This window comes from Erythrolamprus reginae, chromosome 1, assembly GCF_031021105.1.
Source record: "Erythrolamprus reginae isolate rEryReg1 chromosome 1, rEryReg1.hap1, whole genome shotgun sequence".
In the NCBI taxonomy this organism is placed as follows: domain Eukaryota; kingdom Metazoa; phylum Chordata; class Lepidosauria; order Squamata; family Dipsadidae; genus Erythrolamprus; species Erythrolamprus reginae.
This window is the reverse complement of record NC_091950.1, coordinates 175,690,852-175,713,415: the sequence shown is the minus strand read 5'-3', so window position 1 is coordinate 175,713,415 and position 22,564 is coordinate 175,690,852. Positions and strand designations below refer to the sequence as shown.

The window sequence follows — 22,564 nt, the reverse complement described above, 5'->3', positions numbered from 1 at the left end:
TCAAGCTTGATCATTGATGGGATTCCCCACTCTCATCCCGGGCGGTGGCACTTTGTGGCGTTCAAGCAAACGCCGAACACCAAACCCGAACTTTTATGGAAGTTCGGGTTCGGCATGAGCCCGAACTTTGCAAGTTCAGTTCGCCCAACACTACTCATCTGCAAAAATCTATGAAAAGGAGACAGTAAATATATGCACAAATGCTTATTAAAAGAAGCCCCTGTTAAAAATGTATTGAAGGAAATGGATCACAGATATAAAATTGTACAATTAAGAGAAAGTGAAAGTCCATAATAGCTTTGAATAAAACTAATTTGATTTTGTGATGTGGGATTTGATAAAACATGTAAGTTTAATTATGAATGAAAAGGCTAAAAGTCTAAAATATGTGATAGAAAATAAGAATTGTTGACATCTACTGCCAATCCACTGTGGATTATAGTAGAAATTCATGGATTGAGATATTTTCCCATCACCAAAGTGTTTATCCAGATGGGTCTCCCAATCATGTGCGATATTTGCTTTTCTAATTATCTCTTTATGTGTTCTCATGGATCCAAATGATTTCTAAATGGCACCTGGGGAATTTCACAGCTTTCTGCCAGGCAACATGGTGCTAAACACTATTGTTCTGTGTCTAGGCTATCTCCTGTTAAAGCTTAGTTTTGTTTTGTTTTGTTTTTTGCTTTATTATATTCTATGGAAGCTGCTAAGATTCCAATGATTTTTTATTTACAATGAGGTGCAAGTAAAAAAAAGAACAGTAAATAAATGAATGTATTACTCCAAGAAATTAAAATGGAAGAACCAAATAGGAATGTGTAGCAAAGCACTACTACTCTCTGAATAAAAATGATCAATAGAAAGGTTGTCCTGCTAAATGACATGAATGGATGGATGAGGAGGAGATAAAACATTAGGAGATTGGGATTACTGGTGACTAAAAATGGCTTATCTCTTTCAAAGGGAGGTGACACGGAGCCAATGCTTCTTTGAGGAAGGGGTCCTTTCCGGTTCCCTACAAGAAGGCACTCGTATGCCCCCTCCTCAAGAAGTCTTCCCTGGATCCAGCTGTATTTAACAACTATCGTCCTGTCTTCAACCTCCCCTTTATGGGGAAGGTTGTTGCGAAGGTGGTGTCGCTCCAGCTCCAACGGTCCTTGGGTAAAGCCAATTATCTAGGCCCTCAACAGTCAGGCCCACTACAACATTGAAACTGCTTGGCTGCATAGCCAAGTAGGATGCTTGGCTGCATAGCTAGAGGTATAACAAGCAGGAAGAGGGAGATTATGATCCCACTATATAGAGTGCTGGTGAGACCACATTTGGAATACTGTGTTCAGTTCTGGAGACCTCACCTACAAAAAGATATTGACAAAATTGAACGGGTCCAAAGATGGGCTTCAAGAATGGTGGAAGGTCTTAAGCATAAAACGTATCAGGAAAGACTTAATGAACTCAATCTGTATAGTCTGGAGGACAGAAGGAAAAGGGGGGACATGATCGAAACATTTAAATATATTAAAGGGTTAAATAAGGTCCAGGAGGGAAGTGTTTTTAATAGGAAAGTGAACACAAGAACAAGGGGACACAATCTGAAGTTAGTTGGGGGAAAGATCAAAAGCAACATGAGAAAATATTATTTTACTGAAAGAGTAGTAGATCCTTGGAACAAACTTCCAGCAGATGTGGTAGATAAATCCACAGTAACTGAATTTAAACATGCCTGGGATAAACACATATCCATCCTAAGATAAAATACAGAAAATAGTATAAGGGTAGACTAGATGGACCAGGAGGTCTTTTTCTGCCGTCAGACTTCTATGTTTCTATGTTTCTATGCTTTGGTCACGCTAATAGATTATCTCTGGCAGGCCCGGGATAGGGGTTTATGCTCTATCCTGGTGCTCCTTAACCTCTCAGCGGCTTTCAATACCATCGACCATGATATCCTTCTGCGCCGACTGGAGGGGTTGGGAGTCTTACGGTGGTTCTTCTCCTACCTCTCCGGTCGGTCACAGTCAATGTTAGTAGAGGGTCAGAGGTCCCTCCCTTGTGGAGTTCCTCAGGGGTCAGTCCTCTCCCCCCCCTGCTATTTAGTATCTACATGAAACCACTGGGTGAAATCATCCGAGGGCACAGAGTGAGTTGTCATCAGTATGCTGATGATACTCAGCTATACATAACCACCCCATGTCCACTCAGTGAAGCAATGGAAGTGATGTGCCGGTGTCTGGACTGGATGGGTGCTAACAGTCTCAAACTCAAACCCGACAAGACAGAGTGGCTGTGGTTTCTGCCTCCCAAGGACTCCGTCCATTACCCTGCAGCGGGGGCTTTTGACCCCCTCAGAGAGGGTCCGCAACTTGCGCATCCTCCTCGACCCACAGCTGACATTGTACCATCATCTTTCAGCTGTGGCGAGGGGGGCGTTCACCCAGGTTCTCCTGGTACACCAGTTGCGGCCCTATCTGGACAGGGAGCCTCTTACTCAGTCACTCATGCCCTTATCACCTCAAGGTTCGACTACTGCAATGCTCTCTACATGGGGCTATCTATGAAGAGTGTTTGGAAACTTCAAATCATCCAAAATGCAGCTACGCGAGTGATTATGGGCCATGAAAGGCATACTCATATTTCTCCAGCACTCCATGGACTGCATTGGCTGCTGATTGGTTTCTGGATGAAAAGTGTTGGTTATGACCTATAAAGCCCTACATGGGATCGGACCAAATTACTTCCAGGACCGCCTTCTGCCGCATAAATCCTAGCGCCCATTTAAGTCCCACAGAGTCGGTCTTCTCTAGGTCCCATCAACTAGACAATGTCATTTGGCGGGACCTAAGAGAAGAACTTTCTCTGGGGGGGGCCCTCTGGAATCAGCACCCTCCAGAGATTCGCACTGCCCGCACCCTCCTCGCCTTCCGTAAAAGTTTAAAGACCTATCTGTGCTGCAAGGCTTGGAGCCATTAGGCCCTAGCCCCCTGGCCAACGAGTGTAGCATGTCTTGTTGTGTAAATGGGAATGAATGATTTTAAATGTTAGAGTTTTTAAAGTTTTTAACTATGTTAATTGGATTTTTTAGATATGTATATAGTTTATTGTTTTGATATATGAGTGGCAGCATACAAATCCAATAAATAAATAACTAAACACGATTCAAACATGTCTATCTATATGTATATGAATAAAAACATATGTAGACAGACAGACTTTAGAAAGATATATCATTTTTGTTGATTATCATGAATGATTGAAATAATTAGTGAAATTACAAGTTGATCACAAATTCTGAATTTGAGACAACCTACTCTTGATGGCACTGTGAGTGATCTTAGGGAAAGTGGATGGAAAAGAAAACAAAAGTAGAGTGACAGCAGGAATAGAAAGGGTTTAGAAAAAGAAGGAATCTTGAAACTGCTTCAAGTAGAATAGAATTAATTACATTAGAGTGTATTGCAAAAGCCTATGGAATTACAGTAGGGGGAAGTATAAAAAAGATGACTGGGAGAATGCCAGAATGACAAACACTATGGATGAAAAAAATGTCCTTGAGAATAACTCCTGCAAAAGAACCAGGAAGCCATGGAAGTGAAGACCTGCATTTGACAAGGGAAAGAATGTTATTTCTCCTTAACATTAAAAGGGGAAGGTAAAGTCTTAGGAAAATAATTAGATTGGATGTGCTTAACACAGAATTCCTAATGAGAAGTTCAAGAGGTAACAATGAGCAAAACATGGGATGTGCAATAGATTTCTATCACAGATTGTTCTTTTTTAACCAAGTCATTGAGATATGTATGGGAGGGAGTCATTGTACATCTATTGGTTTGAGAAAGTATGATAAAGTGCTTACAGAAGAAGAATTATGGAGAAGGACAAGGACTCATGAACTGTTCTTGTTTAAAGGAATAAATGTATAAGGAAGCTCATGGGATGAAAGTTGGCTGAGGATATGAATATATCCTAAATGTAATTTGTATTAATTATATTATTAAAGATTGGATTTTAATTCTAGATACAAATGTTATCCATCTCTATTTCTTTCTTTCTAAGAATACTTTCTTTCTTTCTTTCTATCTATTTCTTTCTATCTATCTATCTATCTATCTATTTATTTATTTATTGGATTTGAATGCCGCCCCTCTCCGCAGACTCGGGGCGGCTAACAACAGCAATAAAACAGTATGTAACAAAATCCAATACTAAAAACAGTTAAAAAACCATTACAGTGATCCCTCGATTTTCGCGATCTCGTTCTTCGCGAAACGCTATATCGCGATTTTTACCACCCGATGACGTCACTCTCTTCCTTCCTTTCTCATCTTTCTTTCTCTCTCTCTTTCTCTATCTTGCTTCTTCCTCTCTCACACTCTCTTCCTCCCTCTCTCATCTCTTTCTTTCCTTCTCTCTCTTTCTCTATCTCTCCCCCTCTTGCTGGCGGGCGGCGGGCGGGCGGGCGGGCGAGCGGGGGCATCAGCGAGGAAGACCCAGGGAAGGTTCCTTCGGCCGCCCAGCAGCTGATCTGCTCGGCAGCGAAGCGAGGAGCCGAATCGGGGTTTCCCCTTTGCGTGGGCGGCGGGGAAACCCCGATCTTCGTCTGCTCGTTGCTGCTGCGCTGCCGAGCAGATCAGCTGCTGGGCGGCCGCAGCAGCAGCGAGCAGATGAAGATCGGGGTTTCCCCGCCGCCCATGCAAAGGAGAAACCCCGATTCGGCTCCTCGCTGCGCTGCCGAGCAGATCATATGCTGGGCGGCCGAAGGTACCTTCCCTGGGTCTTCCCCGCCGCCCACGCAAACTCCACCATCTGCGCATGCACGGCCATGAAAAAGGGCACGCATGCGCAGATGGTGTTTTTACTTCCGCAACCCTACATCGCGAAAAATCGATTATCGCGAGGGGTCTTGGAACGGAACCCTCGCGATAATCGAGGGATCACTGTATATAAAAACCAATCATATATACAGACATACCATGCATAAAATTGTAAAGGCCTAGGGGGGAGTGTATCTCAGTTCCCCCATGCCTGGCGGCAGAGGTGGGTTTTAAGCAGCTTTCGAAAGGTAATAGATTATGATGGTCCCAATGAAGGCCACAAACACCCAAGCAACTCAATTTTCTGGATTCAGACAGACCATTTTAAGGAGGGCCTCCAACTTCATTGATTAAAATAATCCTTAAATGTTTAGTATGAGAGAAACAACAATTTTTTGTGAGAATGTACAAGGGTTAAGTTTTAATATAGGGGTAAATACTGATTTTAGAAAACAAAACAAAATAAACTATCACAGACAACTTAATGGATGCATTAAAAATAATAATACAATCCTGCTTTACTTACCATCCAATAAGTCCCTTATTTTGTCCAAGTAAATCTCAAAATAGGAAACCTAATTATGAAAGCATACAAATATTACACATACATTTGAAAAATAGCAACAGTAGACTCTTAAAGTCCTTTGAAAACATGACATGTTTACTCAGCAGTTTCACTCAAACTAAGAGAAAATATTGAGGAAATATTTGTACTGATTGCTTCTGGGCATTAGTGTCTATGGGGATTCTGTCATCCAGGTTATTGCTGTCCCAAAGGTGCTTCTTCCAAGAGGCAACTGGGCTTTCTGTTTTTTCTCTGAAAATGTTTCACTTCACTATGTTTTTGCATATATTCCAATTAAGATCGGATACGCTCATTACATTTTGATCTGAATTTGATTAAGGATAAAATTGAAATGGGAAGGTTGTTGGGTTTTTTGTTTTTGTTTTTTAAAGCAGTCTTAGTTGGCTACACAGAGAATATAATAAATTATGTCTAGCATTGCCAAAGCTTTGTTCTCCTTTTAAAATAATAGCTTCAACAGTGTGTAGGTAGTGGACAAGAATTATGAGATAAAATTAAAGCTTCAGAAAGGAGTAGCTGGTGAAATTTTTAAAGGAGTTTGCAGACCTTAATGGGATTGACTTGGTAAGAGTTCAAACCATACATTGTATTTATTTATCTATCCAACTTTTTATAACTGTCCATCTCACCAAAAGCAATTCTGAGCTGCATCCAACAATATGCAAGCTAAATGCATCATTAAGTACATATTCCTCTTATAAAATTCACTACGTAGAAAAGGGGATAAAGGGCATAAGAAGACCTCAGACTTTTCTCTGTCAATGGGCAAGCAAGACATGGATAGTCTGTGGAGATTATTTGGAGCTATATTGCATACACATTGGGTGGCAATTACAGCAAAAGCTGACCACACAAGTACTTTTTTAATGCGCTTGGGAAAAGATCACATCCCATATGTTCCTTTATATTATGCATGTGTCAAAAGGTACATGATGTTCTACAAAAAGAAAACGATCATTGTCCTAAGACTGAATCGATATCCATCGGGACTTTGCTGTATTAAGTAGCTCTTTCTGCTGTAGAACTCAGAGTTACTGCATAAAAAGACACAGCAATACCAAAGGGTGTTTTTAAAAATGTACAATGCAACTGGAGTTAGGAACAATCAAGATGGAAGATCTGAGCCATATTTCCTGTTAACTTGGAGCTGTAAGAACATTTGGGATCAAGAGAGGATTATTACAGATCGCTTTATTTAGCAAATGAAAGAATTCTAAGAAGACAGAAATTAAAGGTTAGGGAATTGAGAGGACAGCAGTAAGAGGGGGTCTAGGACAACTGGCCTCAGCCAACTTGCTGAGGACAACTCACCACGACCAATTCGCCACGGGACAAAAGTTACATAATATTAAAGAAATGGTGAAACAGAATTAAAGAAAGGATGCAAAAGGAGGGACAAAATGAAATGTAAATGCCAAATATTAAAATATTTTAAATTTTTTAAAAACTAATTAAAATTGTTGAATTGTATTGCATTGAGTTGTTTTGCAGCAAATTGTCCAATGGCAAATTGTCCATGGAAAGCTGGTCACAGTGAGTTGACCATAGCAAATTGGCAGTGGTGAGTTGGTCATAGGAAGTTGTTCCATTCTGGTAAGAGAAAGATCAACCATGAGAAAGGGCACAGTGTCCCACAACAATAACATTTAGAATACTACCAAATTAGATAAGTATAATTCAATACTTCGATATAGAAAGATCTGCAAGCGTGAATGTGCAAAAAAAGGGGGGGGGGGGAGAAATGCACTCCACAATTGGAAATAAAGCATTATTTTTATATTTTATATTATGGAAGGCCTACTTCCATAATAAATACTTTGGAAGAAATATTTAAGAAATCTTCCAATATGCAATATACAAGCTCAATAAAACAACCCAAAGAAATTAAAAATTAATACCCCAGCAAATAAAAAGTCAATCTTCCAAAAACAATCCCCCAAACAAAGACTGTGAAACTGCATTGAGAATTCATGACAAAATCACAACTAACATTTACAATCTGCTTTCCAGGTTAGAAAATATAATTTGAAACCAGTACAAAGCAAATTGAGAAAGATTTTGCAGCGGAGGAGGAATTAGACAAGAATCCCTCTCATTACTCCATGGTTTGTTGAAAATATATTGATTGTGTTTAGTGAAGCTTACTCATAAGTAAAAATGCACATAATTGTACTTTGAGTCTGGCTCAGTTGCCTTTATTTAAAAAGCAAAATCGAATGAGTCAAATGCTCATAAATTTTATCACATCAAGGAAAAAAACCTGTTGGCATAAGACTGGAAAGCAATTTCACTGCATTTTCTGTATACATTATTAAGAAGCATGAATAATTATTGATTCCTAGTCTGACTTGGAATTTCTCCTAAGTGCTGCATTTTAAAGTTTGCTTATAAGTATCATCACTTTTATTTCATTTTTAGGTTTCTGCCAATGGTGTATTGTTATCAGGAATTCATAACTAGTAAGCTAATGTAATCATTTTGACTAAAACCTCCATCCCTTTCCTCCAGCATGAAACTATTTGAATAGCATAAGTTTTTCTACATATGTAATACTCCAATTTTTTTGACAACTATATGGACAAAATACTGATTTAATATTCAAGTGTTGATATCAATATGACAGCCCCATAGGTTTTCTATGAGAGCATTCACACCACAGAATCTGATTTAAGGTTTCTTTTTCAGGTAATTAAGGAAGAGCTGATGGGTTTTTTTAAAAGTATGATCTCTCTCTTATGAGTATTTTAAGAAATACATGTCAGTATGCATGTATAAGAATGACAAGAAATCATATGAATACTTTAAGAAAACTGAATTTAGAGTTCTCCCAAAATTATGAGTCCATTGTTTTTAAAAGTTACAGTTTTTAAAAAGCTTCAGAGAAAAACTATATCTGTCGCTTTTATCTTTGGGAAAAATAGGAAGAAATTGCTTGGGTGATAGAAATCAAACCACAAAAATCAGAAAGGAAGGAATTTTTAATTTTTGACATAATAGAATACAGTGGTACCTCTGCTTAAGAACTTAATTCGTTCCGTGACCAAGTTCTTAAGTAGAAAAGTTTGTAAGTAGAAGCAATTTTTCCCATAGGAATCAATGTAAAAGCAAATAATGCATGCAAACCCATTAGGAAAGAAATAAAAGCTTGGAATTTGGGTTGGAGGAGGAGGAAGAAGAAGAGGAGGAGGTCGCTGCCGAAAGAAGAAGGTGAGGTGAGAGGAATAAAAAAAAAATCCAAAACTTTAAGACATTTTTTTTTTAAAAAAAGAGGGACTCTGAGGCGGCGAGGAGGAGCATGCGCCTCCCATACACCCAGCATGAGGCTGCCTCCTATATACTGCACCAGAGAGAGAAACCTAGGGGGAATGGCAGGAAACTGGCCAGCCATTCATTAAGTAGAAAATGGTTCTTAAGAAGAGACAAAAATATTGAATACTTGGTTCTTATCTAGAACAGTTCTTAAGTAGAGTCGTTCTTAAGTGGAGGTACCACTGTATCATTCTCATTCTTATCCTCTCCCTCTCTTTCACATACAACTTATTTGAAATTATTTTTTTTACCTTTTCCATTTTTTGATTGTATAAGAATATCTATATGTTTGAATAAGTTCTTATTCATTGATTTTTATTTAAAGAACAATATTTCAACAGTGACATTTTATCCAGAAAAGCATACATTGCATAAACATTTGTTTCAGAGCCAAAACATCTTTGTTTTCAAATGACACTTCTCTTATATATTCAGATTGCCCAGTTATTGACTATGGTTCATTTATATATGCTGCCCCAGCAATATGAAACAAAGTAAATTTTATTATATGATCTCACTTAGAATAAATTTAAGAATATCTGATTAGAAAGCCTAATCGGGGAGCCTAATCAGAAATACATTTCTATTGAGAGGACTATGGAAAACATAGCGTAGTGTTTTGCTTAACATCCAGAGAGTTTTATATAAATGTATATAAAACATTATTAGAGTCAATTACTAGGTTACAAAAAGTTTGGTTTCTTTAAATCCAAAGTCAAGTGTCACCAATCCATCAAGAACTATTTATATATAACTATATCTCTGTTATACTAGTGAAAATCATAAATAGGATCAACTGTGAAGTGGCTTTTTTCATAGGCTTGTTAAGAATAATTTATGCAGCATGGGAGAACCAAGGGTGTAAAAGATTTTTACAAGTATTAAAGTCAGAATTGCACAAACAACAACTAGCAATAGCAATAACACTTAGTATAAAGATGGAAAACTGAGTCAAACTTGAATTTGTAAGAATCGAACTCCTGTTCTGAGCAGTGTGTTAGCCTGCAATACAGCATTCTAACCATTGTGTCACCACAACTTATGCAAAAAGCTGGTTCAATTTTAATCCAATGGCCTGGTAAATTATTTAGCTAAACACAATTTAAAGTTGCTAGATGTATTATGTCCACATATTGCACGGATTGAAGTTTTTTGTTTTTTTAATCTCACTACTTGGTTTAAATTTCTTGAAATTATATTTGAGAAAATTAATCACCCAATATCCATTTTGGTACCAACATACAGATAACAAAAAGTCATTGTCCCAAAAATGAACGGATAGGAGGGCAGAATATTTTCTTAGCAATTGTGTGGTGACAAATCATAAATCCAAATTTGTTCTCCAGGGAACAAAAATGTATACCTATGGAGGATGGAAAATGTCAAGGAAAGAGGATATTACATTCACAGTGGGTTGTCCCTCTCCCCCAAGTTTGGTCATTATTTGATGTTACCTTTATATGGAATTCTAGATTTTCATCCATGGAATAAATGTGATCAAAAATGTCATGTGCGATTCTTGGAATTATTCCCATCAGCTGTGGATCATGCAGTTTCCCCTAAAAGTGCAAAAAAGAAAATGAAGTTAATCATATTATGTTCTGGAAACTAAAGCGCTAGTAGTCCCCAACTTACAACAGTTCATTTGGTGTCAGTTTGCAGTTACAATGTCACTGTAAAAAAAGTGACTTAGGAGCATTTTCCACATTTATGACCATTACGGCTTCCCCATGGTTATGTGATCAAAATTCAGTCTGGCAACTTACCCATATTTATGACAGTTGCAGTGTCCAAGGATTGTGAGATCACCTTTTGTGACAATTTATTGAGGAAACCAGATTCATTTAACAATTGTGTTACTAACTTAATGGCTACAGTAATTCATTTAACAACTATGGCAAGAAAGATCATAAAATGGGACAAAGCTCACTTAACACATGTCTCGCTTAGCAACAGAAATTTTGGGCTCAGTTGTGGCCATTAAGTCGAAGATCACCTGTATTCATCTGCTATTTAGTCAAGGAAAGCCATAAATAAGGTGGCTAATTTATATTGATGTTAATATACTGGTATTAAACAGTGCCACAGGATTTCTAGGAAAGAGCCCATATCAATCTACAATTCACCTCCAGATCTAGCAAGGACAAAACCAAATTGTTATTTTTATCAGAGAGTAATAATGTCAACCACACTATTAAAAACAAATAAAAGGAAGACTTCCATGTTAAATAATAAAACTGAATTACCAACTAGTAAGAAACTAGTGAGAAATGGAAGAAGAGAAGATGGAAGTGTAATAAATCTGCTGATTGTTTGGCCAGGCATAATGCCAGCAGCGTCTGCCTCACTAGCAATAAAGCCCGCACAATCAGTTACCTTTGCTTTAGTTTAGATCTTTAAAGAAAAAAAGATGAAAAATATTTTTTCTGACTGCATGCCTTTTTTTCACTTTTCCTCAAAAGTAGAAATTAGCCAGGGCTATGATAATGAAACTGTGCTTGTCATCAATAATAGGAACATAACAAAAGCATGTAATATGAAAATAAGAAATAGAAAATGTGGTTTCACTTCTTACACCTCATGGTTTTAAGATCATGGTCATTCTGGCTGAAATACTGTGCTCTTAATCTGAACAGTATATCATCCAGGGATACAGGTAGATAAACAGAATGATTTCGAGAACAAAGGACATCATACAAATCCTCCCCCCAAAATGAAAAATGCTGCAAACATCAGAACGTAATATTTTTCATTACATACATGGAATTTAAAACTGGAAAGATGAAAAAATCCATTGATGATTATTCTGCAGATCTATAAAGATATTCACACATGTTCTGGCAGCACAAACATCCAAATACTTTGAACAAATGTGCTTAGTAATAAAGAATATAAGGGAAATTGAATGGAGACAAATTGCGGGATATAATCATTACAGAGTATAAAGTGCGTAAGACTCAGAGGATTAATGTCAGATTTCAAAAGAAGAGGATTGATGCAAACCAATTTTCAGAAATTTCTCTCTCAATTGCTCACATTATAGTCCAATGAGAGGAATTCAGTATACATTTATTCGGTTTCAGAATTAAGAATATGAAACATAAAATTGATTGAACTATTTTCTGACATGGAGATCAGAGGAGCTGGGGAAGAAAAACATGATAAGAAATGAAATATCTGGGTTATCTGGATAACTTGCAATTTCATGAAATTCTAAGATGACACTGTTTTTCTACTGTAGTTGATTGGTTAGATCAGTGGTTCCCAATTGGGGCCCATGCCCCATAGGGGGGCAATTTGATTTTTAATGGGGCAATTGGAACCTTATTTAAACCAAGTGAACGGCCTTTTAGGCTTCCTCTGCATGAGAAGGAGTTTACTTTTTGAATAGTAAGAATTATAAGTCATGAAGGAGGGGGAGGGAGCTTCAGGATTTTAGAGATGCTTAGGTGGGGCATGGTCAAAAAAAGGTTGGGAACCACTGGTTTAGATAATCAAAGATCAGAACATGTTAACCTCTGAGCTGAATATCGAGCAAGCCAGTCAAGCATTACTGATAATATATTTGGGGAGGTAAAATTAATAATGGAATTAGGTGGATTCCAATTTTCTTATTCTCTATAACTCTATAATGGCTGCTGCCACCAAAAATGCATCTAGTTGTTATTTTGAACTACTTTTGAGACTTTTTTTGATTCAACTCATTGCTTTTCATTGAGAAGCCTGTCAATACCTGAGCAGTATAATATTCCTAGCTCCCTAAACCATTTCACCAAAAAATCTAGCATATCAATCCCTTTCACAATTCTCATCTGCAGCTCTTTTTTGTCCTGACAGTCAAAGAATTTAAACATAAACTATTAGGAAAATGAAATAGGGAATATGGAATAGCTATCTGACACTGGCATTGTCCCCTAAATTATCTGAATTCTTTCTGCAAGTAACAAGCGGGAAGCAAACGTTTTAAAATAAAAAATATATTCCAGTAATAGACAGCATTCTTCTAATGAAGATATAGGACTGTGATGACACCATATATTACACTGCAATAAATACTTTGTTAGAGAGAAATGATTTAACTACTATTTACTAAGTGTATTAAGACTAAATGGCCCATTGTTGCCTATATCCATTTGAGAATTTCTTAAAAGGGCCCAATTTAGAATAAGAGTGCATAATTTAAAATGAAGGTCATTTTATAATACTTCAACCTTCAGAGGCAAGAAAATACAGATTGTCATTTGTTTCTTTTATGTTTATCGGGTTTTTTTTAAGATGTGGCAAACAAAATCCCCACATACTATTTATTGCTTGAGTCTTGAAGGATTAACATTTGAAATATGAAGACTTTCATAATAAAGGTTTTAACTTGAGGAATTAATAATTCCCCATCTTTACAGAGACTTTTCCCCATGAAAAGGATGCTTTACATTACATAAGGAGGATTGAATTAAAAAGGGGATTTAAAAGCATCTACCATAGGATAGATTTAAATCCTTGTAATGAGACACATATAAAAAGAGGCTGTTGAGGCCTTTCCCCCTTTTTTTCCTTATTGCAATTGAGACTGTAACTGCAAAAGTGAATTTGGCAGATCTATGGATAATTTCCCTATAGACAACTTGAAGACGGGTCCCTTTGTCTGATGCTACTTCCAAATCTGTTCACTGAAAGGTAACAAGGAAAGGCGTCAAATGATAAATGTAGATATTCTCTTGAGGAAATCAATTGCTTTATTAACAAAAAAAGGATTGATTTCCCTTTTATGGCAGGCAGAAAGTCTATTTATTCATTGGATTTTATTTTACACACCCTTCAGATAATTAGGGGGATTGCTTCTATCTTAATTATGTAAAAAATAAACAAATCACCAAAACATAGTTTAAAAACAGGTAGGTAAGTTGTAGCCCCATGATCACAGGGAATTCTCTCACATCCTAAGAGGGTGTGATTTGGTGGCAAAATGGCCCTTTTTGAGTAGCACAGAAGCAGAGGTAACATTTTTCTGAAAAATCCAGGGTAAAAAACACAACCATGAGCTATAATCCATTTTTTGATACTGAAGGACTGCTGCCTATTTTCAGTCATTTTGGTGAGAATAAAGGTAAGTATAGAATTTTTTTGTCTCTCATGACCTCTCGCACCTTTACTTTTCCCATTGACACCTCCTAAAAATGTGTAAAAGACACCCCAAATTCTCCTCATTATCATGGTCTCCTGTAGCTATCCAGATGTTTAGGAGACAGGTTTGCTGCCTGGCAACTTTAAAAAATCCTTATTTCTATCCAAGTCTCAAATTTGAAAAGATTTGTTATTTATTTATTTATTCATTCATTCATTCATTCGTTCGTTCGTTCATTCAATTTTTATCCCGCCTTCTCCTTAGACTCAGGGCGGCTTACAACATGTTAGCAATAGCTATGCAGGACAGTCCATTTTATGTAGTTCATAGAAAATCAAACCAGTGCATTTCTTTAAAGCAGGGGTCCCCAACCACCGGGCCGCGGACCAGTACCGGGCCGCGGGGCATGTTGCACCGGTCCGTGGAGTCAGAAGCTGCCGGCCCTCATGCCGCCACCCCCTCCCTCCAGCGCTTCGCCTCCCGCCGGGCAAGAGGCCTCGGGAGGCAGGTTCTGCCGGCCACAGGACGATGGATGGGACAGAGGGGCGGGAAGGACCGAGAGGCTCAAGCCTCTTTTGGCTTCTGCCGCGGGGCGCTTTTGCGTTTTTGGCTGGGGAGAGGCAGGAGGGCCAGCCTGACCCCCTCTCTCCAGCGCTTAGCTCCCACTGGGAAGAGGGCTTGGGAGGCAGGTTCTGCCAGCCATAGAGCGATGGCGGTAAAGAGGGGTGGGGAGGACCGGCACCCCCATGCTTAATCCCGCCCCCAACCACACCCCTTTCTGCTCCCACCGGGCCATAGAAAAATTGTCTTGCTGAAACTGGTCCCTGGTGGAAAAAACGTTGGGGACCACTGCTTTAAAGTAACGGCATCTTTTCCTGGGAAAAGCACAATGGCAATGAAAAGCAGCTAAATTGACTTTAAAATTTTACCTCCATAGTATGCGTTTTTCCTGAAGATGTTTGACCATATGCAAAGATAGTTCCATTGTAGCCTTCAAGAACATCTGTTTTTAAAAATACACAATAAAATATCTTATTGTTATAAAGTATGACAAATCACCAAAGGGGGGGAAATGCATTGTATGTATTAGTTGTTATTTAATAAGTGAAGAGGAAATAATTAAGAAAACAGTTACAAACATTTAGTGGAAACTGTATCCTGCTGCCAAGGAAGGTAAACACAAATAAATATTTCTCAACATCCAGATCTAATATAGTGGTAAAATTTTTATGCTTTTTAAAATAACAATCCTTTCAAAAATGTCCTGTTTCACCTTTATCTACAGAACGTTCCTGTATATATTTTAATTTCTTTGTTTATTGAAGCAAGCAAGAATGTAAGCCCAAGAGATGCATCTAGATTATTCCCAACCTTAAACACAGCAAGTTGAGAATGTTAATGCATGTCTAAAAATACAGAAGAAGCAACATCTATTCTAAATAAAGGTTAAGCAATGGCCCCAGTTAGAACTTGGGTGAGAAACTATTAGGGCTGCAAGTTAAGATTTGAATACTGAAAAAAATCACTAGGGAAAAAAGCAATGACATACTACTTCATGGTTGTCTTCATAGTTCTATCCCTAAAAATCTGCTCTGAAAAAAATAAGATTGGGGAAAGACTGTTGGAAAAAGAATTATAGTCAAGGAATAGACTTCACAAGAGCTCATTTTCCAGGGAGAATGGTAGCAAACCTGGATCAAGTAGCAGGTATCTCAGCACCTATTTTTTCCTACATCCATTAAAAGTATTTGTAAAATGTCTATTTTTCCCTACTAGAATATATTAATTATATCCTGGAAGATGAAAACAGATTTAAATTAAATTGAATTTGGACTGAATATATATAGTTATAGTTATTAAGTCTACCCTTGAGGACAATAGTTAATGGTGGGAAAACAACATAGGAAAATGAGGATGCTATTTTTTGAAGTAACATTCTATGAGTTTTGGTGAAGACAAGCCACAAGTTCATACACACAATGAGTGAAGGAAAATGAAAATGGGCAGACTGACAGTGGCTTGCTAATGTTGGTGGGAAAGTCAGACCCATATTCCAGGGCTGTAGCTGCAGTTCCTTCCCTCCCCTCCTTTCCTTCTTTTAACTTTCCTTTCCTTCTCAACTTTCCTCTCCTCCCCCTTTCCTTCCCTTCCCTTCTTTCCTTTCCTTTCTCCTCTCTCCCTTTTCCTTTCCTTTACTTCCACCTTTCGCCTCTCCTCCTTTCCTTTCCTTTCCTCTCCTCCCCTCCCTTTCCTTCTTTCCTTTTCTGCACCCAGATGAGGCGCTGCTCCTCAAGTGGGAAGCACTACAACAAGAGAAGCAGTCACAGTCAACCCTAGATTTGCTGCCCATTGCAAGTGCTAGATCAACCCCACCTATAAACTCATGTCTCTTGAGGAGCCTATCTGAAGTTTCCCATACTGCTTCAGCAAGTGTTCCTCGAGAGATGAGAGTTTGCAGAAGGCCAAGCTAGCATCTGCAATGGACAGCAAAGCTAAGGATGACCCCAGGTGCTTCTCTCCACTAATAGGTGACCAGACAGTCCCTGGGAATCAAAGCACTGAAGCCCAAGCAGCACAGGAACTTCGGCCAGGCTCATTGAAAGATTCCTCTGCAGACAACCAACATTTTCTTGCGGACCACTGGTGTTTCATGGACCACCGGTTAGTGACCACTGCTTTATAATGTGTACTGTTCTTCCCAAAAAACCTCATCCATCTCCCATATTTAAGATTGTTTTGTAAGCTTAATGTCAATAACATTGTCGATAGAGGAAAACCAGTTACTTATAATTCAAATAAAATGTCATAATCTGAATGTCCGGTAACATTTTGTTGTAAATTATCACCTACAATTAAGAATAACACAAAACATACAAAATGTTTTATCAGTGGCATCTCGCTCCGACAAGGCTGGCAAAAATTTACCCTGATTCATCCCCCAAGTGTTCAAAATGCAAAAAAGAATTAGGCACTTATTACCACATGTGGTGGACTTGTCATGGGGCCAGGACATATTGGAAGAAAATTCAATGTTGGTTAAGATAAATTATATCATTCAATGCAGCACTAAAACCTGAAATATTTCTATTGGGCATAATAGAGCCCAAAATCTACAAAGACATGATAATCCATATCTCAATTGTGGCAAGGATTTGCTGTGCATAATCGTGGAAGAAAGAAACTGTTCCCACCAATCTACAAGTGATAAACAAAATATTTGAAGTGGCAGAAATGAGTAGGCTAACAATGAGAATAAAAGAAAAAGAAGATATGGACTATTATCAAATTTGGGACAAATGGTATAAATGGTTGGATAAAAGGAAAAAAGCTTAATAAAATAAGCAGTATAGAGATGATATAGAAACTCTGAGAACTCGTAGAGATGGTAGAGCATGTATAGATAATAATGAGTGACAAAAGAGTAACTTAGTATAGAAGAACATTCTAACAGACAAGGGTGCAATGAATTAATTATAGTATAAAGTATTTAGTAATAATAAATTGAAGAGGAAATATAAAAGAATTATATGAGACCAAATATGAAATGTAAGTGTGCTAAACAATATGAATAACTGCATAAAATTTGATAAGGAATAATCAAGATTGAGAGAGTCAAGAGAGAAATAAGATATTTCTCTCTTTTTAAATGGTGTTTTTGTTTTTTTGTTTTTTGTCTCCTTTTTTGACTTGCTTGTTAATTACCATTGTTATCATGATTATATATATTGTAAGTTATTTTTGTAAATAAACTACATATGTATCTTTTTTAAATAATAAAAAATTTAAAAAGAATAACACAAATATCACTATTTTGGCTACACACTATTTTGTGTAAGAATTTAATTTTTTAAAATGTGCATGTTTATGGGAAGGAATTTCATCAGCCAAGTAACTGGAGAGGAAAGCAATTTCACACTGTTCTCTGTGATGCAAAGGGAACAAGAACTGACACAACTTTCCAAACCAATCAAAATAACATTAAAGGGCAACTACATTGTAGACATTTGTGCTTTAAATAAGGTGGCCCATTTTAAATACTGATCTACAATTCATAAGTCTATGCTGAATTTTATATTTAATCTTCTGCTAAATATGTTTAATCATAAATAATAAAACATCCCAAATTATGCTTATCTATTTTTGAACGGGCAATAAGTCTAATATTAAGATAAACTGCTAGTGCATTTTCATTTCTAAGAAATGCAATCTAACGTCATGTTCATTAGATCCAAACCCCTTAAGGAGATTTTAAAATCAAAATATAAATAAACAAAAATGTGTGGGAGACATATTAAACAGTTTTGCTAACCTGCTAGATATTTTGATTTCACAAGTTGTTGATACATTTACTGAAATGAAATATGTTCACTATTCCAATTTCTGCATAAATTGACTAAACCAGAGTCAGAGTAGTAAACCAGAGTCAGAGTAGTAAACCAGAAATAGTTTTGGGATAAATATAGCATGAAATAATAATGATGTAAAGCTTCTAAACCAAAGCAGGATTCTTTCTTTTTCTATTCAAGGAGCTGTCCAAAGAAATGGTGCTGACTCTCCCAAGCTAAATTGCATTGAAGAGAGACACATTTTTTAGGATTACAGTATTTCAACTTTTTCACTGAGTTTCTTACTCAGTCATGGGAGAAGTATCCACACATGCATATCCTTATGTTGTGTAAATGTAATTGCTCTAAACACTATCACATGATGACACAAGAAGAAAGAAACGTGGAAGAGGGAACAGGATGAAATAGAATCCATAGTATTACCACAGCTGAGCTATGCAAACTCTGGATTAACAAGAATATGTTCCACTCTTCCGAGGGCCATGGATTTTCACACAAACAGAATAGCAACCATTTCTGCAGAGGTGTTGAACTAACAATTTTTCACACTCTAGGGTAGGGATAGGGAATGCTGGCTCTTCTATGGACTTCAACTTCTAGAATTCCTGAGCCAATCATGCCAGCTCTAGAGTAAGATCAACACTTACAACTGAAATGTAGAATGTGACAAAGAAATAAAATTACCAAATATTTGGAAATTAATCCCATTCATTGAGATAAAGTAATAGCATTTCAGTTTAATTCATTCATCTGTGTTCTGGTTTCATCCATTGCTCCTGATTCTATCCCCTTAATGGATTACAGCTCTTGCATTCTTTTCAGCCATATACGGTCCTTAAATCCCAAAATATTAGGTATTCAGAGAAATATAGGTGATAATGTTGAAAAGAAACTGATCACCTTTCGAAAGTTTTCTAATCAATTGCTCTTTTTTTCCCAACAGCCATTGCTATCTCCTATTCAGGACTAGGCCAACTTTTACTAACCAGTGGATGTTGATTCATGGAGCACTGCAGGATTTGTTAAGCAATTTGGAAAATCAATGAAGCAACAGATTTAAATCCCTCAATACCAAAAAAACCCACAGCCCTGGATTTGGGCTCAGAGTTACTTAGAATTGTGAGATAGGCAAGCAAATAAATTTATTAATGAAAATTGCAGCTGCATAATTTTGTGGAAATATTTAAAGCTATGGATTCAAAATTCATACCTTTTAACCTGAGTGAAACATTAAAGATGTCTTTTAAAAAATGGATAGACATCGTGGATAGGAAAATCACCGAGCACTAAAATCCTGTTTAGGAATCATCAAAACAGACTGTTATACTCCTACATACAATCTTGTTGATTCCATCTACTCACGAATTAATATAGAGTTGCAACAGCCTCCTCTGAAACAATTAATTATATTTTTTAAAGTTTTATAAGAGATTTAGCTAATGAAAATACATTTTTAATGAAATAAATCTAGAAATTGTAGATGTTCAATCAGCGGAGTTGGACACACTTCCAACATTTCAGAAAAAAATATGTTATATTACTGATATGATGAATTATTGCACCAGGTAAAATAACCATGATATTTAAAAAATCAAAGTGAAATATTTCCTATACTTTCAAAAATATTTCAGGTTAATTATGAAAATACCACCTTCATACTACAAAGCTTACATTATAATACTGTTGAAGTCTGGTTATGATCTTAAAAGTCCATTTGCTATTAATATCTCTCTTAATTATTGATGTTAAGATTAAGATATATTGGCTTTAATAGAAATAGAATATTGGTCTATGAAGAATTCAAAATGGGATTGTTGGAAAAAAGATGATCATGTCTTCCTGGAAGAACACCTGTATTGATAAGTTATTTTACATTACACCCATTTAAATAACAGGAAAAATAGTTCAAACTATGAAAATTATGTTAATTTTCTTCAATTTGAAAATCATAATGTAAATCAAATTGTTATTGTTATCATTGCTTGATGAAGAAACTTAGACTGGATCCATCTCAGTGGGATGGAGTTAGGAAACATAGCTGCACATTGTAGAGGAGCTGGGCTGAAATAATTTAAAATACAATTAAAATGGCTTTGAATAATTTGAATACTGCTGAGATGTATTTACCATATCTTGTCCTTAAAAATTGAGAATAGCGTTGGAGCTATAATAAGTCTAATAATTTGAACATTCTACAGACATTTATAGTTATTGACTTACTTCCTTTCATCCATTTTATCAAAAAATAAAAATCAGAAATTTGCCTCCTTGTAGTAAGTTTCATCTTTTAGTTTAGCAGGTGGCTGCAGTCTCAAATCAGCTGCGAGTCGGGAAGCTGATAATGAGTTACTTGGCTTAAGAGGCTCTGTTCTGTTTGCTGCAAGGAGGTAAATTGCTGGGAGGAAGAGGTCAAAAAGTGGGGATTGCTGGGTGGGGCTACATTTGTTGTATAAGATGCATCTTATACTCTGAAAAATGCAGTACGTAAGGCTCAAGTGAAGTTGGACTTCACCTTCTTGTGCGCCCACATAGGGATTTCCAACCAATTCCCAGTTTGACTCCTGCCCCAAACTTAGTGAGTCTTTCTCCTACATATCTATGATGACATAAAATAATGTTTTCCTTTAAGCCTGATTTCTGTCACAATACAATAGAATTAGGGATGCAAATAAATTATTTGGACTGTTAATATTTTATACACTGAGATGAATCCAGTAAAAAATTACCCTTGTAAATTTATTTAGTCTTTTGTTAAAAATTAAGACTGTAGCAAGTTCAGTTTCCATATTTACTTCATATCCATGTTTGTATGTGAAAGTGAAAATTGAACATATTTACATGATCTATAAAGATCTGTACCAAAAAATGCCACCAAGCTATGTACATCGATGATTTCTTATTTCTATGAATTTCAATCATAATGTTAATTATTTTCCATTAGATTTAGATTTAGAATTAATTGGATTTGTATGCCGCCCCTCTCCGAGGATGTTACTATTATTCAGCGGGTAGGACAGCCATTTTCCTGCACAGAAAATAGACTACTTTCTAAGCAGCCTGAGCGAGAGAAGAAAAAGAAAGCCAGGACATCTGCAGGAGATACATCTTTGAAGCCTCACTAGCAAAGATGGAAAGCAGGGGTGTTAAACGTCCACAAAATTCTAAGGTTTTTAGTACTCTATCACCCAGATTTTTCCTCCTACAAATGTAATTTTCTGAATGACAATTAACTGCAAACTGCACGCCAATCTGATTATACCACAAGTATTCACTGACTTACATCCATTCATTTAATCATTTTTAGTATTTATTGGATTATTATTGTACATTGTTTTATTATTGCTGTTAGCCGCCCCGAGTCTCCGGAGAGGGGCGGCATACAAATCCAATAAATAAATAAATAAATAAATAAATTTAGTGAATGTTCAAAATTGCAATGGCACTGAAAAAAGTCACTTATGACCATCTTTCACACTTACAACCATTGCAGCATCACTGTGGTCACGTGATCAAAATTTAGATGCTTGGCAACTGGCTCATATATACAATGGTTGCAATATACTTGGATCATGTGATCACTTTCCGTGAACTTCTGACAAGTAAAGTCAACGGGGCATGCAGATTCACTTAACAACCGTGTTATTAACATAGAAGATGCAGTGATTCATTTAACAGCTGTAGCAATAATGGTCATATAATGGGATAAAACTAACTTAACAACTGTCTCATTTAGCAATGGAAATGTTTGTATCGATTGCGGTCGTAAATCGAGGATTTTCTATACCTGTGTAACTTTAAATAAGCAATACAATTACTGAACAAAATGACACCGTCTTTAATGAGCACAACTTTTAAGTGTTACTGGATTCACACCAATTACAAGAATGGACCCAAGTCCAGATTCTCTGAGAATATGAGACAATGTTAAATTATTCATGAGTGGGGGGAAAAGAAAAGCTGTTAACCTAATTGCCTCACATTTCCAAGCAGTTCTGAAAAATTACACATGTAAGTCTTGTATCTGAACAAACCAAACCTTGCAATGATACTAAATGGTCGCAGTATTTAATAACCATTCATACTTACTAATGTTTCATCTTACCAGAACTTTAGAAAGGCACTCTTGGACACATATCAGAATCAAAGTCATTACACAAATAGCAATGCTTATTTGAAATCATGTAGCAGAGAAATTATCTTGTAAAGAACTGTATTTTGTACCTTGATAGAGAAGGAATACTTCCTTCTCAGTGAACTGCATTGATAGAGCTCACTAAAGTGGTGCTAATTAATCTAGGTTCTATCATATCTCAAGACCTAAAATGGTCACCTACCATCAAAAACGTCATCAAAAAAGCACACCAAAGAATCTTCTTCCTGCACCAAT

The 22,564-nt window shown here is 36.7% G+C and overlaps 1 protein-coding gene across 1 annotated transcript in view; it reads right to left on the bottom strand.

The window, feature by feature from the left end:
- The window catches only part of KIF5C (kinesin family member 5C), a 105,093-nt gene that overhangs the window by 55,059 nt on the left and 27,470 nt on the right, over positions 1-22,564 (bottom strand). The window contains exons 3-5 of the mRNA XM_070731494.1: positions 14,761-14,834; positions 10,164-10,268; positions 5,341-5,389 (exon numbers count right to left, since the gene is read on the bottom strand). Of these exons, the coding sequence (XP_070587595.1) occupies positions 5,341-5,389; positions 10,164-10,268; positions 14,761-14,834 (228 nt within the window). The remainder of the gene's footprint in view (positions 1-5,340; positions 5,390-10,163; positions 10,269-14,760; positions 14,835-22,564) is intronic.